The sequence below is a fragment of the Marmota marmota genome, unplaced genomic scaffold, assembly GCF_001458135.2.
Source record: "Marmota marmota marmota unplaced genomic scaffold, marMar, whole genome shotgun sequence".
NCBI classification, from domain to species: domain Eukaryota; kingdom Metazoa; phylum Chordata; class Mammalia; order Rodentia; family Sciuridae; genus Marmota; species Marmota marmota.
In genome coordinates this window covers 10608927-10631936 of record NW_026000019.1, presented here as the reverse complement: position 1 = coordinate 10631936, position 23010 = coordinate 10608927, and the positions used below count along the sequence as shown (strand labels likewise).

The window sequence follows — 23010 nt, the reverse complement described above, 5'->3', positions numbered from 1 at the left end:
CACATGTCCAGGACCTTGGTTTACTTCCAGCTTTTGGCTGTTGTGAATAATGCTGCTATAATTATGGGTATACAAATATCTTTTAAGATTCTGCTTTCTTTTGTGTATATACCCAGAAGAGGTATTGCTGGATCATACGGTAATTCTCTTTGAGAGGTTTTTGTTTGTTTGTTTTGTTTTGATTTTGTTTTTGGAACTAGTTCCACTTAATTTAACTGCATGGAACAATAAATCAGTGTTCCATTGCCTTGGGTCCTCTATTTGATACATCCCTGAGAGACAGGGATATCCAAAGTAAAATAATCCCCAAGATGTGTGATTGGTATGAGGGGCTGGAAAAGAGGAAGTAGGGCAAGGTTGAGGGCCAAAGCTCTGGGATCTAGAATTTACTTAAGTTCTCTATCCTAACTTGCCCATCCTACCTGACTCCCTTAGTATACCAGATTCCCATGGGTAACATGGTTTGAGCAAAATTACAGAAAAGCCACAGGACACATACTAAAGGGATATTAATTTTTTCCTAGATTTCTAGTGAATCTGCATTGTTATTATTGAGGTAGGCATCAAAATGTAATGATGAACAGCATGGATTCTGAAATTAGATCTCCTGGGTTTGATTATCAGCTCAGCCTTTACTACTTGGGCAGATACTTAAGTTTTCTATGCTGCAATTTATTTATTTGTAGAATAAGTATTATAATAATACTTGCCTTGTAGAATTATTGGGAGATTAAATGAGTTACTCTATGTAAGTGCTTATAAACACCTTATATAGCTCTCACTAAATATTTGATAGTAAGAATATTATTTTAAATTAGTATAGGTACCACATACTTAAAATCCTTGGAAATGAAATGAATAGGATTCCATTCTGCAAGTGAAGTTTTTTGGATTGCATGCACCATGAATCAAAACAGATATTTAAAAGCTGTTTAAAGAAATATAATCTGCTCTCAAGTCAGGCCAGCAAGATTAGATTTTAACTTGACAAAACATCAAAATCTGTAGAAAATCAGGCTGGGATCGTAGCATAATAGTAAAGTGTATGCTTAACATACATGAGGACCTTGTTTCAGTCCCTAGCATCCCCCAAGAAAATAGATGCTATCAGTCACAAAAGGAGTTATAGAGGTCTGTGTTGTCTCTTACAGCCTAGGCTCACCCAAATACTATCCAGGGATAGACATCCTTGTACATATTACACTATTTCTTTCCAAGTGGCAGATGTATCTCCACTACAAATTCAAATCTGATAGCACTAAGTGTTTGAATTATATGATGAACTCTTCTAGTCCCATAAAGCAACCTTCTTATTGTAATATCAGGAAGCTTATCTATGTGGAAAGGCAATATAGGATGGATGACTTTGATATCTGCTTGTATGTCCAGTTGTCTCACGGGAAATCAATACATTAGCATTCTACCTTTATATGTCTATCTTGGGAGCTTTATTAATCCAAGTCTGCCCCTGATTAATAAATCCATCCTTCTTATACTGACTGGGTAGTCAAGAGATTCACCAAGGTAATGCTGCCCTCTTTTCTCCTTTGTTGGTCTCGTGGGATACATCCCTATGTTTTTCACATCTCTGTATTGCTACCTGCTTTAACTCATTGGCTTCTATTCTTTTATTTGGAATTTCCATATGTGTGGTGGCAATGATATTCTTCAATATCACCATTGCTGGTTTACTGAAGAGGGGTAGAGCATTCTAGCTTCTCTCCCTCCATCCTTGGGCCAGCCCAACATGACCCAGAACCCATTGTGTGGCGAGCAAGGAAGACTGATCACTGCATGGTAAGGTCTCACTCTGTGGGAAGGTTGCTCTGCTGTGTGCCTTGTTATAGCAGATGGAGCTGAAAGGAGCCTTAAAGATGAACTAACAGCTATCTCTTGTTTCACAGATGGGTAAAAAGGGATGACTTACCTTGGACCATTTATCTTTATGCCCTCTGTTAGTCTCTTATCTTACGCTTGACTGTCCTGCCTTGGACTTCTGACCTGTCAGTAACATTCTTTTACTCAGCCCAGTCTTGCCTTAGCCAGTGTAAAAATGTAACTGAGAAAGGAATTTTTCCTTCCTGTTGTTGTGGCAACATATCTTTTTTTGTTACATACCATAAAAGTTCATCCTAGATTTTAGACCATGGATCCTTTGTGATGTTGTGGTCTACTTTACCATATTAGAGATAGATTTCACGCCAACAAATTGGATGTATGTGTGTGTGTGTGGTTTTGCTGGGGGAGGTGTTGAACTTAGGGCTTTGTACATGCCATTGAGCTAGCTATACCCCAAGCCCTTGGATCTGTTTTTTTTTTTTTAATAACTTTATTTTGTTTATTTTTATGTGGTGCTGAGGATCAAACACAGTGCCTCACATATGTGGGGCAAGTGCTGTACCACTGAGCTACAACCTCAACCCCCTTGGATCTATTTTATAATAATCAGAAATGACCGATTTGTCATGTTGGGATCTTTTTTTTTATCATAACATTCCAAATAATGGACATATGAGTCCATGAGCTGATAATAAACTTCAGTAGCACCTTTTTAAATAATAATCACTGTATACCCATGGTAAAATTATATTCCAATAATTCTATAAAAATTTGCAGGCTAACAATAGAAATTTGTTTTTAATAATTTTATTCATGTTTATTTTACACAATACTAACTTCTATTCCTAAAACCTTTTTTTCTTTTATTTCTTCCTTCCTCTTCCTCCTCCCCTTTTTCATGAAGTATTATGTGCTCTAATGTAATAGTGAAATATCTTATTAACTTAGCATTTTTGTGTGTGCATGTGTGTGTATTTTAATATAAAGGCAAGTTCTATAAAGATGAGTATACATTTTCTTATAATTCATCTTTACATATTTCTGAGAGGGAAGAGATAGCAAATGTGAATTAAGCATAAGTAAAGTGGTTTCCTTTAAATGACTCAAAAGGTTAGTCAAAGAGTGCTTCCTAAAGGAGTATGCTTTGAATTAGATTTTAAGTTACGGATATACACTGGTAAAGAGGAAGGGGTCAGAAAAGGGAAATCAGTATATGCAAATTATGCATTGGTGATCTGAATTAGAAGAAGGGGAAATGGGTGCTAACAAAAAGATGTCCCTTGGAGGGTGGTTAAGCAGGCACTTGGCAGCAGTGAAGAGATCTTGGGGAGTAATGATTGGTGAATTTACTGAGATGCAGTCTCAACCTTGCTATCCACATTCTGCCTGGATATTGTGCTAGATTCTAAAGGAGAATCTAAGGTGGCGGGGAGTGGGGGTGGTGGTGCAGAGCATGAGCTTGTCCTACAGAACTTAAAATCTTACCAGTGAGACAAGGCAACAAGGAGCCCTGGGAGCCAGTGCGAGTGGTTCTGGTGATGTGGCCTGTGAAGGGGGGGCCTTTGGTGATTCTCTTGCATCATCCAGCCCCTGTCATTTGCTCAGGAGGGAGAGTTCTGAGCTGGAAAAGGTCCACTGAGTAGGTGGCTACGTTTCAATTTTTATAACTATATGTAATCCATTACAGAAGAGTTTTTTTTTTCCCCCCCACACAAAATAATTTTGAATTACTCTGGAAAAAGTGGGCTGCCTAAAATCTTCCATCCACAATTAACAATAAATGGAATGTTACTAGTTTACTCTTTGAGATAGCACTTAACATCAGTAACTTCAGGCTGTTTTATAAATTTATAGTAAATTTTTCTGCTGAAACCAATTTAAGAAGCTGTTTAATCCATGTTTTCTTTTTATTGGAAAGATGATGTGGGTAGACTAACAATATTCCTAATCTTTACCAAAATATTAGAGCAAGGTATTAATGGTTCCATTTTATTATTATCACATTCAAAATAAAGGAGAGAGATCATGTTGTTTTATGGAAATATTTTAGATTATGTTAGAAAAAGTATGGTTTTAAAATAGTGGATATGGTATATAATTCAGTTTTTGCTCTTATGCATCAGTTTATCCTCATCTTTGATCAGATCTGAGAGAGAGATTTTCAGATTTTTGTTGCCCAGCTAGTAAGTCTCCTGGCACTTGGCTTCATGCATTCATAACATGTAGATTTTATTTTTGTTCTTTCTTCTTCTTCTTTTCCTCTGCCTCTTTGTTCCTTGCAAACCATTCTGATTTCCATTATCTCCCTTGGTCTTTCTGAGGTCTTTGTTTTCCTGGAGTGACATTTGAGGCAATATTTAAGTGCCTTACCACATTCCTGGGTTTGTGAGGGTTTTGACCCACATGGATTGGTGGTAGGTCTCTATAAGGGACCAGCACAAAGACAATAGGATTCCTGAGGTCTGGAGTCACGCTGGACTGTGGTTGTCTACTTGTCCCTTGGAAAGACTGTACAGAGAGGACATGGTTTAAGGGGTAGTTCTGATTCTCTTTTTTCTGGGGAAGAGCATCTGGGAAGTAAGGTTTCACTCCTGTTATGGTGTTGATTTCATAAGCATTGTGCCGGTCAGCCAGGGCCCTCCCGGTTAAAATGGGCTGGAAAACAGCTGGTCCCGAGACACCACTGACAAAGTTGTCGAGAAGAGAGTGCCAGATCCCACCACTTATTGGGCTCAGAGTGACCTGGGGCCATAAGCTGGCCAGGCTCCGAAGAGCCTCACGGTTCCACGCTGAGGCAGGAAATTCATGCTCAGTATGATAGAGTTGAGAAAAGTAAATACTAAGAGTGACGTCTGGGTGCGTCATCAGGAAATTATACATTTTGCTGATGCAGCAGTGTTCGGCTTCATTACAAGGGGAGTTGTTGGAATACAGGATGATGTGCCTAATGCTGCTGTTGTTGTGCGCGGCTGAGTCAAGATAACCATTTGTCTCAAACAGCATTGATTCTGGGTGGGTATCATTCCCAGTGCAGTTGCTGGCATGGCCCTTTTGCACCAGGCTACCAGAAGAATTTTTGAGTTCATAAAATATGAGGTGTTTTGTTTGAGGATATGTTGGCCCATAAGGGAATCCAAAAATCTGATGAAATTCTGTGTAGGGGACTCTTGCTTCCTCACCTGTCCGAATATGGTAAGGACAGTTGGTGCAATCTAGGGAGAAGTTTAGCCAGTAATAAGGTTTGACTATTGTTCCACCATGTGCTAGGTATTCCTCATATAGTGGTTCCATTGCTAGTTTTATTGTCTTCTAGCTGCAAACCTAAATAGGGAAGAGAAACTATGTATAAAACCATCGCAGGAAAAACTGAAGGTCATGCATTCATTAAGCCCTATGGCTTTCATTGAAGGAAGTAGCAGAATAACTATAGTAGCATCGTTGACTCTAAAAGATAGTGACATATATGAATGGATTAAAAAGGTTAGGGTTTGTTTTTCTTTATTGAGGTTCTAGGAGGGCAGGGAGGAGGCAAAAGAGAAATGCAGAATACAACTTTACCTGTCGCACAGATTCTGACTAAATAGAGCAAATGCGTTTAACAGCCAAGTTCTAGAAACAGACTGCCTTGTTCCAAATCTGGGCTCAGACACTTACCAGCCTAGTGGTTTTTGGTAAGTTATTTAATATCTGAGAGCCACAGCTTCCTTGTCTTCAAAGTGAAGACAACAATAGTACATAAGGTTGTCTTAGGATTTGAGTAGTAGAATACATAGAAAATGCCTCACTATGTGCCTGACATATAACAATGCTACGAGCCCCAGGTTATCCAGATGATTTCCATTTATGGAAATCCAAAGAAATAAGCATGGGTTTTACATTTTGTTCATGATTTCTTCCTTTGTTGCTTCTCTGCATATAATAGTGTCTAAACTATGTGCAGAGGTTTTGAGTGTGCTTGCATTTGAAATGAGCTATTTCTTAAAACCATTAGCATAATATGGAGGTATTATCCTTTTAAGAAATGGACCATAGGGTAGGTTTTGCTTAATGGTAGTGACTTCTTGTATAATTGCCACCTGTAGGAGATGTGGCTCAGTGGTAGCATACTCACCTAGCATGGGCAGGCCCCGGGTTCAATCCCCCCCTGAAAAAGAAATTCTTACTTATACTGGAGAATGAAACTGACCAATAATGCTGTTATATTGTGTGCATGTATGAATTTGTAAGAACAAATCCCACCATTTTGTGTAATTATAATTCACTAATAAAAAGAAAAAAAAACAAAAAAAGGAATTGCTGATCGTGATTCTTTGGGTCATGGACACTTATCCACTGGCATTTGAGAGTCTTATTTATGGTGGGTGGGACTTGTTAGAGGAAAATAACTCTTATGGAAAGCAAATATGGGTTGTTTAGAATATTTCAAATCAATAGTTTCTGGGATATTAAACCCTAAATGGTAAGATCTGAAAGGAATGGTTTTTTTTCCCTTCTTGTTTCTGAACAGCTACCTAGCATTATAATATAGTTTGTTTGTTTTTTAAATACTGATGTACAAGGAGAAAAAAACCTATCAGTTTGTATTGCAATCACTGATAACAGGTCTATTCCCACCAGATACGTGTATATGCTGAGGACTGAACCCAGGGCCTCACATATGCTAGGGAAGCGCTCTACCACCAAGCTACATCCTCAGCACTAAAGTTATGTTTTATACCCTGCCTTTTCAGTTTATATTGTGTCATAGCATTTCCCCATTCTTTGAAATACACCATTCATGGCCAATTAGAATTTTATGATATAATTATAACATTCAGTTTCTTGCCTCTTTTAATTATTATAAATGACTGATGAATATTTTTATAAATTGTTTATAACTCTGATTCTTAATGTAGATTACTATGAAGTCTTAGTATTAGGTCAAACTTTGTCAAATTATCCTAGGAAAGTATACTAATCTTATCAGATTCTTTCGCATTGATGTTTATCACCCCATTTGCCAGTCTAAGAAGTGATATTGGTGTCTTCCTGATGTTATAATATATACCTTTTCTATTCCTAGTGAGGTTGAACTATTTCACATGCTTATTGGTCTATAGTGTTTATTCTTCTATGAAACGTTCTTGATTGTTTACCTATTTTTTCAAAGTTTTTCTTATTGATTTGCCAAAGTTCTTTATGCATCACAAATATTATCTCATTTTTTTGGAAAATATTTTACCTTTAATTATGCTGATATTTTAAATTGGACCAAATTTTACATTTTTATGTTGTCCAATCTTATCTTTCAATTTATTTCTTCCTGTTGTATTTAGAAAACCCTTCCTCATCAAAGCACAATTAAATATTCTCTAGGGCTGTGGCTCAGTGTAGAGTGCTTGCCTAGCACAGGTGAGGCACTCGGTTTAATCCTTAGCACCACATAAAAATGAAATAAAGATATTGTGTCCACCTACAACTAAAAAACAAATATTAAAAAATTCTCTATATTTTTTTGTTTATAATTTCATTGTTTACATTTAACTTTGCCCAGATAGCAAAACAGATAAGGCAGAAAACACAAATGAGGTAAAACTGACCATTGCAACAAAATATAATTTTCGCTTTTCAAAATCTAATTGAACACATTTCAAATATTTATTATGGCTTCCCTCATGAAAGCACTTTGATCAATTGTGTCTTCTTCAGCCTAGATAAGCTCTGTCATTGCTGTATTTGATGCAGCTTGTATTTGAAAGGCTGAGAGCTACAGAATTCCTGTGTTAATCCTGTCCTGGGAAGAAAATATTTTAAGAGACTTGATCCAGATGTGGGTGAAATATGGCTTCATTCCTGTCACTGGTATCCTATGGCTAATATCCCTACAGTAGCTCTGGTAGCATGTATCCACCAGATTGCAGATTTCTCCCAACTTCTGCCACATCAGCTTAGTCCACAGGGTTGGGCATTTGTTTCCATTTCCTCCTTAGTGCTGTATTTTCCTGACGCAACTGAATTCCTGCCCTTGAGGCTTCCTGGCCTTTGTAATAGGTTTTCCTCCAGCAAACTGGATCTAATCCCTGATGTGGGCCCATCTTTTGGAACCTAATACTATTTCCTGAGTGTTGTTTTCTCTCTTGATCTCCTTTCAGCCTTGCTCATCACATAGCATCTCTCTGGTTATCAAAACTTGATGAAATCAAGCTCTCACTTTTTTGAATATTGTGCCCTCAATGTGGCGAGCCGCTGGGTGGCACACCCAATGTGCAGGTTGCCACTGAGATTACAAATCCAACCCACCCACAGAAAATTTGCAGATTGACTTGGCTAAAAATGTTATGGAAACCATGCCAAGAGGCCCTTTTCTGCTTAATTATTGTATTTTAAACTGGTGTATGTGTGAAGTTAACTCTATATATGGTCTCATAATTACCCTTTATGAAAGCAAAAGTTTTTGTGTCTGAAGATAAAGGCAGCAAAATAGAAATTCCTGATTGCTTTTCTGAACAATCCTTTCCTCACCTCTCCCTTTTTTTCTATTTTAGCCATAAGATACATGTTACTATTTTAGTGAGATCGTTCTGAGCAGTGGCTTTGATATATAAGAGGGGGACTCTCATTCTTGTGAGGGCTTTTCAGTGTCAACCAACCATGGTTCCCTGATGATGAAGTCTTTACTTTTTCTAGTGTCCCCCACCCCCAGCTCTATCTTTAATCACCCTTTTCTGAGTAAGCAGAAAAGAATTCCTGTCCCTTTGAGCTCTTAAAGAATTTTAAGAGCTCCTTATATCACTAGTCATTGATCACAGACTATCTTTATTGTTAACCTTTCATTCTCCCCTAACCAGGAGGGGATGTGCTTTGTGGTAGCCCAGGGCCTACCTTAGTGACCCTGACCAGTTCACAAGCCAGGTGCCTTCCCCTGGCAGCCTGCATCCCTCCTGCTGAGTCCTTCACCTTCTGCTTTGTCTGTGCTTGGGAAGTGCCTGTCACCCCCTGTAGAGCAGATCAGCTGGCAGTGAGAACTAGACACATGTTAGAGCCCATTCTGCTGGAGGATGCTCTCTCACATCCAACTGTGAGTGGCCCTGGACTGGGGCTATGGGAGGACAGCCCTTTCTTAGTTTAACATAAATGAACCACCCGCGAGGACAGTCGGCTCTCCTTTCACCCAGCTAGGATTTAGTGAGTACTGTCAAAGCACAGTTCGCACAAGAGTAATTGGAGAACGAAGTTTGCCCTTCGCAATCTGGGCACAATCTGTTAGCAGCTAAAAACAAATGTTAGCAGTTATAATTACCATCATTTTGTCTCCAGGCTTGGATCACATTCCAGGTGTTATGGGAGATGGTCCATTTTCTTTTTCTCTCCTTAAAGTTCCATGTCGTTTCTAGTAGCTGTGGAGGGCAATCGTGCTGTAAAGATTCCCCTCCTAACTCAGTTCAGGACTCTTTTGCAGTTTGTGTCTAATAGTTCATTTGAACTTTGCTGTCCCAAGTTAAAAAGACCTTGCTGAGGTGTGGCTGCCTCTAAGAACACTGTTGAATTGGTGCCATGGTAACGTTTGCAAAGTAGCTACTGCTAGGATACGGTTCTGACACTTATTACTTTATTTGCATATTAAACCACCTGTTCCAAAGATGAAAATATACATGACTGCATATTCCAGTCTGAATAAAAAGATGATGTTTGACTATTTCAGTGAACTTGTTAGGGTTTTTCTCCTTGAACGAATTGAGTCTGAGGTTCCCTGCTCAGCACCTTCCTCCTGGCTTCATTAGGTGGCTGGCATGGGGTATGGTCAAGATTTGCAGATTCTGTTTCTTGTGAAGGTGCCAAGGCCTCTTCTTGGGAGGCTCGGCTTGACTTCCGGGGAAGGGTGACACTTTGAACTAAGAGGTCCACAGTCCCGGAAGGAGGAGCTCTTCAGTTTGTGCAAACCTAAGTTATTATGTGTTAGCAGTTTCTTTCCTGTATGAAATTCCCAGGGAGACTCCTACTATTGGTATGTACATAGTTCTCTTCCTTGTAAGACAAGCTTTGCTCCCAGATCAGATGTAGCCCTTCCCCCATGGCCGAAGGACGAGCCACTGGCCCTTCTCCATTGTTTCTCCCTCCTCCCTTCCACCACTCACTATTTTCTAGACGCTAGACATATTGATAGTCATGATTCAATGTGCTCTCTCATTGCTCTTCTGGGGCTACTTGAATGAGTGAGTGGTGGTGGTGGTCATGTATGTCATGTCCATTAGTTAACTACCAGAAGTCCATGAGCATCTGTACTCTAAAAATAACTCCTGAGGGATAATTAGCACCCAGAAGGCACATTCTGCCTTCTTGCAGTACCTGTTACTGCAAATGTCTTCTTTTGCCTAAGTGGCTTCTTCTAGGCTAGATATTTTGCTTGACCTCTGTGCTTTCTGAGGGTGTCAGGGGGAGCTCGTGGGCTCCCCAGGGAGTTTAGTTTTTAGTTCTGTTTTCCCCAGGTATTCTTCGGTGCCTGCTCCATTGCATCTCATGCCTTCCCCTCCTTTGCCATGGATCACGTCCTTGTTCCCATTGTTGCCTCCATTTCATAGCATTTCCTAATTGAATGAACTTGAAAATATAAAACTGAAAGTTGATCCTCATAGCTTATCTTTAATTTTAACCCTAATAAATGATACGTCATTGTAAAATATTTAAAAAGTCTTACTTATAAAAAGTTGTTCTGATAGTTCCATAACAATGTTTTTGCTATCTAACAGGCTCCAGGGAGGGGAGAAAAAGAAAGCAGCCCTGTGCCATCATTCATGTGTACTGTGCACCTTCAATGGTGGGTTAGAAGCCTAGTGCATGATCCAATAAGTAAGTGAAGCCTCAAGAAAAAGGAAAAATGAGCCTCTATCCATTAGGATATCAACCAGTACAATTTTAGGATGATTTTAGGGATAGGCAACTCAAGTAGCCAACATTTAAAAAAAATTCAAAAATTTTAATTGCCACATGATAATTGTACATATTTATGGAGGTCAACTCTGATAATTTCCATACTCGTATACACTGTGTAATGATCAGATAAAGGTAACTGGCCTAACCATCACTTTAAACATTTTTATTCCTTTGGGCTGGGAACATTCAAAATCCTCTCTTCTGAAAAGCTTTAGTAGTGGTTGTCAACTCTTGTTCCCCTATCCAATTGCATCCTGTGGCTTTTAATATTCTGTCACTGTCCTGCATTCTCCACACACTTTGGTAACCATGATTTTACTCTCTACTTCTACAAGATAAACTTTTTAGGCTTCGACATCTGAGAATGTATGATTTTTTTCTTTCTATGCCTGACTTATTTCACTTGAAAATAAGTGATGGGACTGTGCCATCCATTTTGCTATAGATGACAGGATTTTGTTCTTTTTGAAGGCTGAATATTATTATATTATGTAAATATACCACATTTTCTTTTTTCCTTTATCCATGATGGACACCTAAGTTGATCCCATATCTTGGCAATTGTGAATACCAGTAAACGTGTGAATGCTGTTTCTATGACATACTTATTGCATTTCCTTTGGCTGTATATATACCATAATGAAGTAGCTCAGTCATCTGGGAGTTCTAGTTCTAATTTTTTGAGGAACCTCCATGTTGTTTTCGATAATGTCTGTACTAATTTACATTCCCATCAGCAGTGCAGGAGAGTCCCTTTTCTCTGCATCCTTGCCGACATTTGTATTTTTTATCTTTTTGGTAACAGCCATTCTATCTAGGGTGAGACAAATTGAGGTTTGTTGCGGTTTTGATTTGCATTTTCCTGATGATCGGTGATAGTGAACATTTTTGCGTGTACTTGTTGGCCATTTGTATATCTTCTTTTGAGAAAAGTTGACTCAGATCATTTAATAATCCATTTTTAATTGGATTATTTTTTGCTGTTGAGTTCCTTACATATTCTGAATGTTACTCCCTAATTGAATGAATAATTTTCAGATGTTTTCTCCTCTTCTGTAGGCTGTCTCTCTTTTTTTTTTTAAATATTTATTTATTTATTTTTTGGTTATCGGCAGACACAACATCTTTGTTGGTATGTGGTGCTGAGGATCGAACCCGGGCCGCACGCATGCCAGACGAGCGCGCTACCGCTTGAGCCACATCCCCAGCCCCTGTGGGCTGTCTCTTTACTCTGATAATTCTTTTCTTTGCTGTGTAAAAGCTTTTTAGTTTGATGTAATCCCATTTGTCAACTTTTGCTTTTGTTGCTTGTGCATCTGGGGTCATATCCAAAAATTATTTTCCCAGATCAATTTCCTGAAGCATTTCTCTGTTTTCTTCTAGTATTTTCACAATTTGGGGTCTTATATGTAAGTCTTTGATCCATTTTGAGTTGATTTTTTTGTATAGTGCCAACATTTTTCTTTTTCTTTCTTTCTTTTCTTTGATGCTGGGTATTGAATTGAACCCAGGGCACTTTACCACTGAGCTATATCCCCGGACCTTTTAATTTTTAAAAATTCTGAGACAGAGTCTTGCTAACTTTTCCAGACTGGCCTTGGATTTGGAATCTTCCTGTCTCAGCTTCCCACATCACTGGGATTGTTAGTGAGTGCTACTGTGTCTGGCATAGTGCCAACATTTTTCAAAAATAGTTTTCTGATGTATGTGGGAAGTCTCCAAGGAAGATTGACTTTGCAAAGTTCCATATAGGTTGCACAGAATGACTTAAAGTGGAATTTTTTCATGTCACAAGGAAACATGGGCTTTGGCTTGGATCCTCTTCATGATTCTTACTATTAAGAAGATACCTACAGAGAAGGAAGAGCTTGGGAAAAAGCCTCTAGCTTCTGAAACAGACTCCATTCTTCTCTTTTCTTTTGTTAATCAGACATGTTTCATCTCTGTTCAGATGAGGTGTAATGTATATTATCAATGTAAAACTACTATGTGATTATAATGGAGATTTAGGAAAGCCAAACTCTCCAAACATTACATTTTAAAAGACCTTTACTCAGTTTTACCACTCCATAAATTATTAATCTACCTTCTGGCAACGTAATTGGAAATATATCCAGGATGGCTTGTGTCTTGCTAATTGCTGCATTTGAAGTGATGTTCTCTCTGGGTGACAGGGATTAAAATAATTTATATTTCATTGCTACAATCTTAAAACTTTTATTTGAACACAGATGTGCTTTAATTAATTGCATAATTCATTGCTTTGTTGCAGTTTGGGTGACACTTTGGTTGCCCACATTCATTTATCAGTAATAAATTCCCTGAAAACAGGGAGTGAATTTAAAAAGCAAGCATGAAATAGAGAAAGGCAGAGGCCTTGCTAGATTTCACAGAGCTTACCGGGTAATTAGATGGGAAAGACAGAATAGGAAACGCTTTGAGGTTGAGAGACAAAGAAAAGCTTCAGGTTGCATCTTCTACCTACAGGTCATAAACAAAATGGCCACACGGTGGCAGCAGAGTCTTAACAATGCACAGCTTTCTCTGGGATCACCCAGTCCTGCTAATGCCACAGACTCAGAATTCCTCCTTGTTGATTTCCCCTATTTCCCTACGGAAACAGAACAAATGTTAGAATTAAAGGAGACTCCTAAAACTATGCTGGGGAAGCTTAAGATGGTGAAGGCGCCATCTATTCTTCTGTATGGATGCTTTAAATAAGGCTTCAACTTGTGTGGTAGGACCCCAGTAAGTTTAAAGCCATCATATACTAACACTTGTTAAAAGCTCAATAAAAGTAATTTTACAGAATAAATACCAGTAAAGACATTGAAATCACAATCCCCTTTTCTATAATTCATTCAATAAATATAAACATCTATAAAAATTTTTAATTACCTTTCAGTAAATAAAAATCGAACACTATTTTTGCTTTTGTTGCCTGTGATTTTGGTGCCATATTCAAGAAATCGTTGTTAAGACCAGTGCGATAAAGCTTATATCTCCTATTTTTTTCTAGAAGTTTTAGTTTTAAGTCTCAATGTTTTGAAATTTAATACATTTCAAGGTGATTTTTGTGTGTGGTATAAGATGAGGGTCCAGTTTCATTCTTTTGCTTTGGGTATCTAGTTTTCTCAGGAGTGTTGGTTGAAGAGACTCTTCTTTCCCCATTGTGTAGTTTTGGCACACTTGTTCAAGGTCATTTGACAATATGTGCCTAAGTTTATTTCTGGGCTCTCTTTTCTGTTTTTTTTTTTTTTTTGTGTTCTTTAATATTTATTTGGTGGTAGATAGACACCATATCTTTATTTATTTATTTTTGTGTGGTGCCGAGGATCGAACCCAGTGCCTCACACATGCAGGGCAGGTGCTCTACCACTGAGCTACAACCCCAGCCCTCTTTTCTGTTTTGTTGGTCTATATGTCTATCGCTATGTAAATGTAAACAGACCAAACATAAGATAGGAAAAGGAGAATTGTAAAAAACTATATGTACTATTTATAGAAAGTATGTACATAGGTAATTAGCATAGAGAATCACTATTACTATCATTATATCCCAAATTGTAATTAAACAAAAAAGTTAAGAAGAAGGTAGTAAATCTCTCTATTTACTATCCAGAATACACACATTTTATAAACACTTTGTATATTTACTTTTTAAGTTTTTATTATGACCAACTAGCTTTCTTCATGTTTATTATTTTATCTAGTCTATGTTGAATTCATTATAGCACTATTTGTAGGATATAATGTATATCTAACCTATTCCATATTCTTTTAATATTATTATAATGAAGAAAGCCAGTCTCAAGAAGTATATAGATGGGAATATAGAAAGAGATTTTAAAGCAACTTAAACTCAAGTTATTCATTTTTTTTTAAAGAGAGAGAGAAATTTTTTAATATTTATTTTTTTTAGTTTCGGTGGACACAACATTGTTATTTTATTTGTATGTGGTGCTGAGGCTCGAACCCAGCACCCCGTGCATGCCAGGGGAGCGCGCTACCGCTTGAGCCACATCCCCAGCCCAAGTTATTCATTTTTAACATTTTTTTAAAAATGAAGTATATGACATGGTATTTAAAAAATTCATTTATAATCCTTTATTAGTGATCAGTCTTAACAGTTTACTCTGTTAGGTTATATTAAGTTTAGAGACTCATCTCATGGGAAAAGACACCCACAGAATGGTCTACGTAAGCAAGTAGGTGTTTCCATCCTTATATCAAATAAAGTAGACTTCAAGCCAAAGTTAATCAAAAGGGATAAAGATGGACATTTCATACTGCTTAAGGGAACCATACATCAACAAGACATAACAGTTATAAATACATATGCCCCAAACAACGGAACATCTACGTTCGTCAATCAAACTCTTCTCAAGTTCAAGAGTAAATAGATCACAACACAATAATTCTGGATGACTTTAACACACCTCTTTCACCACTAGATAGATCTTCCAAACAAAAGCTAAACAAAGAATCTATAGAACTCAATAATACAATCAATAACTCAGACTTAACCGACATATATATAGAGTATATTATCCATCAGTGCGTGAATACACTTCTCAGCAGCACATGGATCCTTCTCTAAAATAGACCGTATGTTATGCCACACAGCAAATCTTAGTAAACATAAAAAGGTAGAATACTACCTTTTATCAGACCACAATGGAATAAAATTAGAAATCAATGATAAAATAAAAAATAAAATCTACTCTTAACACCTGGAGATTAAATAATATGCTATTGAATGAACAATGGGTTGCAAAAGATATCAAGGAGGAGATTAAGACATTCTTAGAGGTTATATTACGTTTAAATCGTATATCAGTGAAAGGCATGGATTATGGCTCCATGAATTTCCTAGGCATGTGTCTTTCTTTGAGAGAGAATAAAAATTTCCAACATTCTATCAATTTCATCTGTTATTTGACAATCACTTTTTGCAGATGTCAAAATCATTACCTGCTTCATTGACTGTGGTTGTTAAATTGTGAAACACGACATAACAATCTGTGGAAACTGTTCTTCCAAACTCGTAATATTTGTTTTGTCCTTTCAGTCATCTGCTACTGAAAAACATGTTGGTTTTCCTTCTTGTTGAAAATACTAGGATTATTAACGTGCTGAAGGTTTTAGACAAATAAGGTTGGCTATCCAATACAAGTCTTTAAAAATTTGGACCCAAACTGGTTTCTTATCCAGCAGAAACTCTTAAGAGTTTATTTAAAATAGTTCAAACATTCTCCAATGTATCATAGAACTTTTCTCCTATGTATCATAAACCTCAACATTAAATAATAATTGTTGATGACCAGCTTCTATATTATCACATAAAAGAAAAACCTCAAGTGCAATGCGTTAGCCTTTATATAATCCATGGTTTTTACCATCATCCCTAATCACATTTTGTAATTCAGCTCTGTCCACAGGAAGGCTTTCTTTTTTTTTTGTTTTTGTTTTTTATATTTTATTTATTTATTTATTTATTATTGTTCAAAACATTACAAAGCTCTTGACATATCATATTTCATACATTAGATTCAAGTGGGTTATGAACTCCCATTTTTACCCCAAATACAGATTACAGAATCACATCGGTTACAAATCCACATTTTTACATAATGCCATATTAGTAACTGTTGTATTCTGCTACCTTTCCTATCCTCTACTATCCCCCTCCCCTCCCCTCCCGTCTTTTCTCTCTACCCTATCTGCTGTAATTTAATTCTCTCCCTTGTTTTTTTCCCCTTTCCCCTCACAACCTCTTATATGTAATTTTGTATAACAATGAGAGTCTCCTTCCATTTCCATGCAATTTCCCTTCTCTCTCCCTTTCCCTCCCACCTCAAGTCTCTGTTTAATGTAAATCTTATCCTCCTGCTCTTCCTCCCTGCTCTGTTCTTAGTTGCTCTCATTATATCAAAGAAGACATTTGGCATTTGTTTTTTAGGGATTGGCTAGTTCACTTAGCATAATCTGCTCTAATGCCATCCATTTCCCTGCAAATTCCATGATTTTGTCATTTTTTAGTGCTGCGTAATACTCCATTGTGTATAAATGCCACATTTTTTTTTATCCAGTCATCTATTGAAGGGCATCTGGGTTGGTTCCACAGTCTAGCTGTTGTGAATTGTGCTGCTATGAACATCGATGTGGCAGTATCCCTGTAGTACGCTCTTTTAAGGTCTTCAGGGAATAGTCGAGAAGGGCAATAGCTGGGTCAAATAGTGGTTCCATTCCCAGCTTTCCCAGGAATCTCCATACTGCTTTCCAAATTGGCCGCACCAATTTGCAGTCCCACCAGCAATGTACAAGTGTACCCTTTTCCCCACATCCTCGCCAGCACTTGTTGTTGTTTGACTTCATAATGGCTGCCAATCTTACTGGAGTGAGATGGTATCTTAGGGTGGTTTTGATTTGCATTTCTCTGACTGCTAGAGATGGTGAGCATTTTTTCATGTACTTGTTGATTGATTGTATGTCCTCCTCTGAGAAGTGTCTGTTCAGGTCCTTGGCCCATTTGTTGATTGGGTTGTTTGTTTTCTTATTGTCTAATTTTTTGAGTTCTTTGTATACTCTGGATATTAGGGCTCTATCTGAAGTGTGAGGAGTAAAAATTTGTTCCCAGGATGTAGGCTCCCTATTTACCTCTCTTATTGTTTCTCTTGCTGAGAAAAAACTTTTTAGTTTGAGTAAGTCCCATTTGTTGATTCTAGCTATTAACTCTTGTGCTATGGGCGTCCAATTAAGGAATTTGGAGCCCGACCCCACAATATGTAGATCGGAGCCAACTTTTTCTTCTATCAGGTGCAGAGTCTCTGATTTGATATCAAGCTCTTTGATCCATTTTGAGTTAACTTTTGTGCATGGCGAGAGAAAGGGATTCAGTTTCATTTTGTTGCATATGGATTTCCAGTTTTCCCAGCACCATTTGTTGAAGATGCTATCCTTCCTCCATTGCATGCTTTTAGCCCCTTTATCAAATATAAGAAAGTTGTAATTTTGTGGATTGGTCTCTGTGTCCTCTATTCTGTACCATTGGTCCACCCGCCTGTTTTGGTACCAGTACCATACTGTTTTTGTTACTATTGCTCTGTAGTATAGTTTGAAATCTGGTATCGCTATACCGCCTGATTCACACTTCCTGCTTAGAATTGCTTTTGCTATTCTGGGTCTTTTATTTTTCCATAAGGAAGGCTTTCTTGATGAAGGAAGCAGTGTGTTGCTTTACATCTGACTCAAGCTCCCTAATTTGTATCCTCGAGTAATTACTCTGGACTGTTTCCTCCTGTCATTGCAGCTGTGTCATCAGAACCTTCTCCTACAAGAATCTTATATTTGAAATCACATTTTTAAACATTGATCATATACTTGGATATCAGGTTGTACCAAATTTCCATAAAAGTTTCTAAATGCTTTTATTTCTGTTCTTACCTTGTTGCATACTGGTAACAATGTATGGGCTTGCAGGGCTCACAGACCCAGGTTGGAGTGATCATGTTTGATGGACTTTGACCTCCTTAAGTCATTGTGAACTTCTATTCTGGCTAGTGACCTTTCCAGACAGATTCGTGCTAATTCCACTAAATTTTTTTTTTTTTTTGGGTACTGGGGATTGGACTCAGGGGCACCCGACCACTGACCCACATCCCCAGCCCTATTTTTGTATTTTATTTAGATACTGAGTTGTTTAGCACCTTGCTTTTTGCTGAGGTTGGCTTTGAACTTGGGATCCTCCTGCCTGAGCCTCCTGAGCTGCTGTGATTATAGGCGTGCGCCACTGTGCCGGGTTCTACTAAATTTTATTTAGGTTTATTACTCTGGCTACTTTACTGTATAAATAATGAAGAATTTTTAAAATTTAATAACTGAATTTTTATTGCATCTCTTTACAGTGTACAACATGATGTTTTTATGTGCATATACATAATGAAATGATTACTACAGTCCAGAAAATCAATATATTTTATCTCCTCACATGGTTTTGTGTGTGTGTGTGTGTGTGTGTGTGTGTTAAGAGTACCTGAAATCTATTCTCTTAACACATTTCCAGGGCACAATATTATTAATTTATTCATCTTATATAACCACAACTTTATATACTTTGACCTGCATCTCCCTATACCTCCATCTCTGCTTTTGGTAAATGATGTTCTACTCTGTTTCTATGTGATTAGCTCTTTAATGATTCCACATGTAATGACTTATTTCACTTATCATACTGTCCTGGGTTTATCCAGGTTTTTGTAAATGGTAGCATCTCTTATTTAAAGCTCAATATTTCAAATAAACATATGATTGATATATATATATATATATATATATATATATATATATATATATATATATTGATATATATATATATATATATATATATATATATATATATATATATATATATTTATTTATTTATTTTTATACACACTATCAATTTCCTATATATATCACATTTCTTTGGTTTGAAAAGAGTCTTTTCATTCATCAGCAGACATTTAAGTGTGTGTGTATTGGTTACTTGAGTAAACATTGCTGTAATGAACAAAGGACTGATGATGTATCTATGAAGTGCAGATCTCATTGCCCTTGTATATTTACCCAGAAGGATATTGCTGGGTCATGTGGTAGCTCTGTTTTTGTTTTCCTGAGGATCCTCTATCTTGTTCTTCATGACTGTACTAATTTACATTCACACCAGTGGTGCCCTAGGGTTCTAATTTGTCTAAGTCCTCATCAGCGCTCTTCATTTATTTATTTAAAATAATGGTCATCCTGACAGGCGGGAGGTGGTATCTCATTGTGGTTTTGATTGCGCTTCCTGACGATTAGTGATGTTGAGCCCTGTTTTGTGTACTTGTTGGCCATTTGTGTGTTCTCTTTAGGAAAATGTCAATTCAGGTCCTGTGCCCATTTTTAGGTGGAGTTAGTTGTTTCTTTGCTATTGAGTTATGTTGTTTCTTATATATTTTGAATATTAATGCCTTATTATATGTATGGTTTGAAAAGAGTCTTCATTTTGTTGATTGTTGTCTAGAAGCTTTTTAGCTTGATACAGTCTTCTTCTTATTATTATTTTTGTTGTTGTTGATGTTGCTTGAGCTTTGGGTGTGATTTCCAAAAAAAGTCATTACCAAGGCCAATGTCAAGGAGCTTTTCCCCAGTTTTCTTCTAGGAGTTTTATGGTTTCAGGTCTTATGTTTAGGTCTTTAATCCATTTTAAGTTGGTTTTTATGTGTAGTGTAAGATAAGGGTCCAGTTTCATTCTTTTGTATCTGGTATCCAGTTTTCCTATACTATATATTGAAGAGACTTTTCCCACGATGTATTTCTGGTGTACTTGTTGAAAATTAGATGATCTTGGGCTGGGGATGTGGCTCAAGCGGTAGCATGCTCGCCTGGCATGCGTGCGGCCTGGGTTCGATCCTCAGCACCACATACAAACAAAGATGTTGTGTCTGCCAAAAACTGAAAACTAAATATAAAAAATTCTCTCTCTCTCTCTCTCTCTCTCTCTCTGTCTCTCTCTTAAAAAAAAAGAAAAAAAAAAAGAAAATTACATGGTCATATATGCTTGGGTTTTGTTTCTGGGCTCTCTATTCTGTTCCATTGGTCTGTATGTCCATTTTAATGCCAGCACCATAAAAGTTTCCATGCTGTTTTAATTACTATAGCTTTGTGTATAATTCGAAGTCAGAAAGTATGATGCCTCTAACTCTGTTCTTCTTTTTCAAGATAGCTTTGTCTATTTGGGGTCTTTTGTTTTCCAAATAAATTTTAGAGTTTATAAAAAATGCCCTTGGGATTTTGACAGGGGATTGTGTTGTATCAGTATATCACTTTAGGTAATACAGACATTAATTCTTTCCACGTATGAATATGAGACATCTTTTTATTTACTTATGTCTTATTCAACCTCTTTCATCAATGTTTTGTAATATTTGGTGTATCGATCTTTTACCTCACTGTTAAATATATTCTTAGGTATTTTATTCTTTGTGATAAACAGAAATGTTTTCTTGATTTCCCTTTTGGATACATTGTTATTGGTAGAAAAAGATACAATAACAGTTTGTTGATTGTGGGAAGAGTTGTTGAGAACCACAGCTGAAAGGGGCCCCAGCAAACTTCCAGCTGCCCACAAAGCTGTGAGCCAATCATCAGCCGGCAGCTGGAAGTTTGCTGGCAGCTGGAAGTTTGCTGGGGCCCCTTTCGGCTGTGGTTCTCAACAAAGAGTAACTTAATGAATTTGTTTTGTGGATTCATTAGGATTTTCTTCTATGGAATCCTGTTATCTATAAACAGGAATAATCTTGTTTCCTTCCTTCTAATTTAGATGCCTTTTATTTCTTTTTCTTTGTCTTCTGATACTTCCAGGACTATGTTTAAAGTGGGCGTCTTTGCCTTGTTTTGGCTCTTAGAGGAGAAGCTTTCCATTTCCCTCCATTGATTGTTAGGCTAGTTATGGGCTTTTTATAAATGGCCTTTGTTGTGTTGAAAGAAAGTCTTCTATATCTGTTTTTTTTTTAATCACAAAAGGATGTTGAAGTTTGTCATGATTTTTTAAGATGATCATGTAGTTTTTTTATTCTGTTAGTATGATGTCTCATCTTGATTGATTTGCGTATGTTGCATCCAAGTAAATCTTACTTGGTGATGATGTGTGATCTTTGTGATTTGTTGAATTTGGTTTGCTATTATTTTATTGAGGATTTTTGCATCTATGTCCATTAGTGATATTGACTTCTTGTTATAGTTTAGATCTTAGTTGTCCCCCCAAAACTCATGTGTTGAAGGCTTGGTCCCCATTGCCAGAGTGGTTTCAGAGCTGGGGCTGCTGGGGATGATTAAATGCTGAGGACCCTGACCTCATGAATGGATTAATTCATTTTTGAATTCATAGCTTAATAGGCTTGGAGGAAAGCTATATTATAAAATCTCTTCTTTCTGCACCCCAGCTGTCATGAGGTGAGCAGCTCTGCTCTGTCACTTGCTCCCTGCCATGATGTTCTGCCTCACCATAGTTCCATAGAGATTGGGGCCAACTGACCAATGAACTGAAACCTCTAAAACTGAGCCAAAAGAAATCTTTCTTCCTGTTAAATAGTTCATCTCAGGTATTTTGTCACAGTGACAAAGAACTGACTAACACACCTGCAGATTTTTTTAAATGGAGTTTTTGATATTGGTATCAGAATGATACTGGGAAATGATGAAGAATTTAAACGAAAACATAATTCAGTAAGTATAATTTACTGAATTCCTATTCTGGGCAAAAATCTCTATATGATTAATATCCCTAAAAGGTGGATATTATAATAATTGACATTTAACAGATGAGGAAATTTAAGCTCAGAGTTGGTTACTCAAGACCACACAGTGAGTAATTGACAGAACTGGGTAGAGTGGCTCAGAGCACTCTAATCCCGGGGGTAAACTCTTTCCTTTATGCCCTAAGTCCTCTGTCACATCCTACTTTTTGAGCAAAGACAAAATAATTTCCAATGTTATTACTTAATTTTAAAGTAAATGAAAAAAATATTACTTCAAAAGTGAGATAACGATAAAGTTAAGAAAGAAAAAAAAATGTAGGAAAATCATGTCATGATGAGGATGCATAGAAAATAGCTGCAAGTGTTTCTGGGAAAGGGGAAAGAAAGTGTTTAAATTAACTTTACTGAGAAATAGCTTACATATAATAAAGTGGACCTGTATTAAATGTGTAGTTCTATGAGTTTTGACAAATGTATATACTTCTGTGATAATAAAAATACTGAGCATCTCCATCAACCCCAAGTATCTGTTGGGCTCCTTCCGTATTGCACCCTCCACAATGGCGCTAGGCAAACAATATCTATTTGATATTATTATGGGTTAGATTTCCCCCCCCCCCCGAAGTTTCACATGCAGATGCTCCTCTACTTATGGTGAGGTTTTATCCTAATTAGTTTATTGTGCATTAAAAATATCATAGGTTGAAAGTGCATTTAATATACCTAACCTACTGCATGTGGCGACTCAGTAGGATGGTACACTGAAAGGTATTGGTTCTTTACCCTGGAGATGGTATGGCTTACTGGAAGCTGCCCAGATTCTCAAGAAAGTATTATTCTGTATATTATTAGCTTGAGAACAGATAAAAATTCAGAATTTGCCGGGTGTGGTGGAACATGCCTGTAATTCCAGCCTCTCGGGAGGCTGAGGCAGGAGGATCCTGAGTTCAAATCCAGCCCCAGCAAAAAATGAGGCACTAAG

General features: G+C 37.2%; 2 protein-coding genes across 6 annotated transcripts in view; one reads left to right on the top strand and one right to left on the bottom strand.

Moving 5' to 3' along the window:
* Rgl1 (ral guanine nucleotide dissociation stimulator like 1) overlaps nt 1–23010 on the top strand; it is a 245024-nt gene that overhangs the window by 6040 nt on the left and 215974 nt on the right. The gene's annotated exons all lie outside the window — the stretch shown is intronic.
* Nucleotides 2180–9464, bottom strand: Apobec4 (apolipoprotein B mRNA editing enzyme catalytic polypeptide like 4). The gene is given in 4 exon segments (XM_015491708.2): nt 2180–4133; nt 4136–4193; nt 4195–5160; nt 9119–9464. Coding segments are annotated over 3 exon segments (1059 nt in total). The 5' UTR covers nt 5131–5160; nt 9119–9464; the 3' UTR covers nt 2180–4068.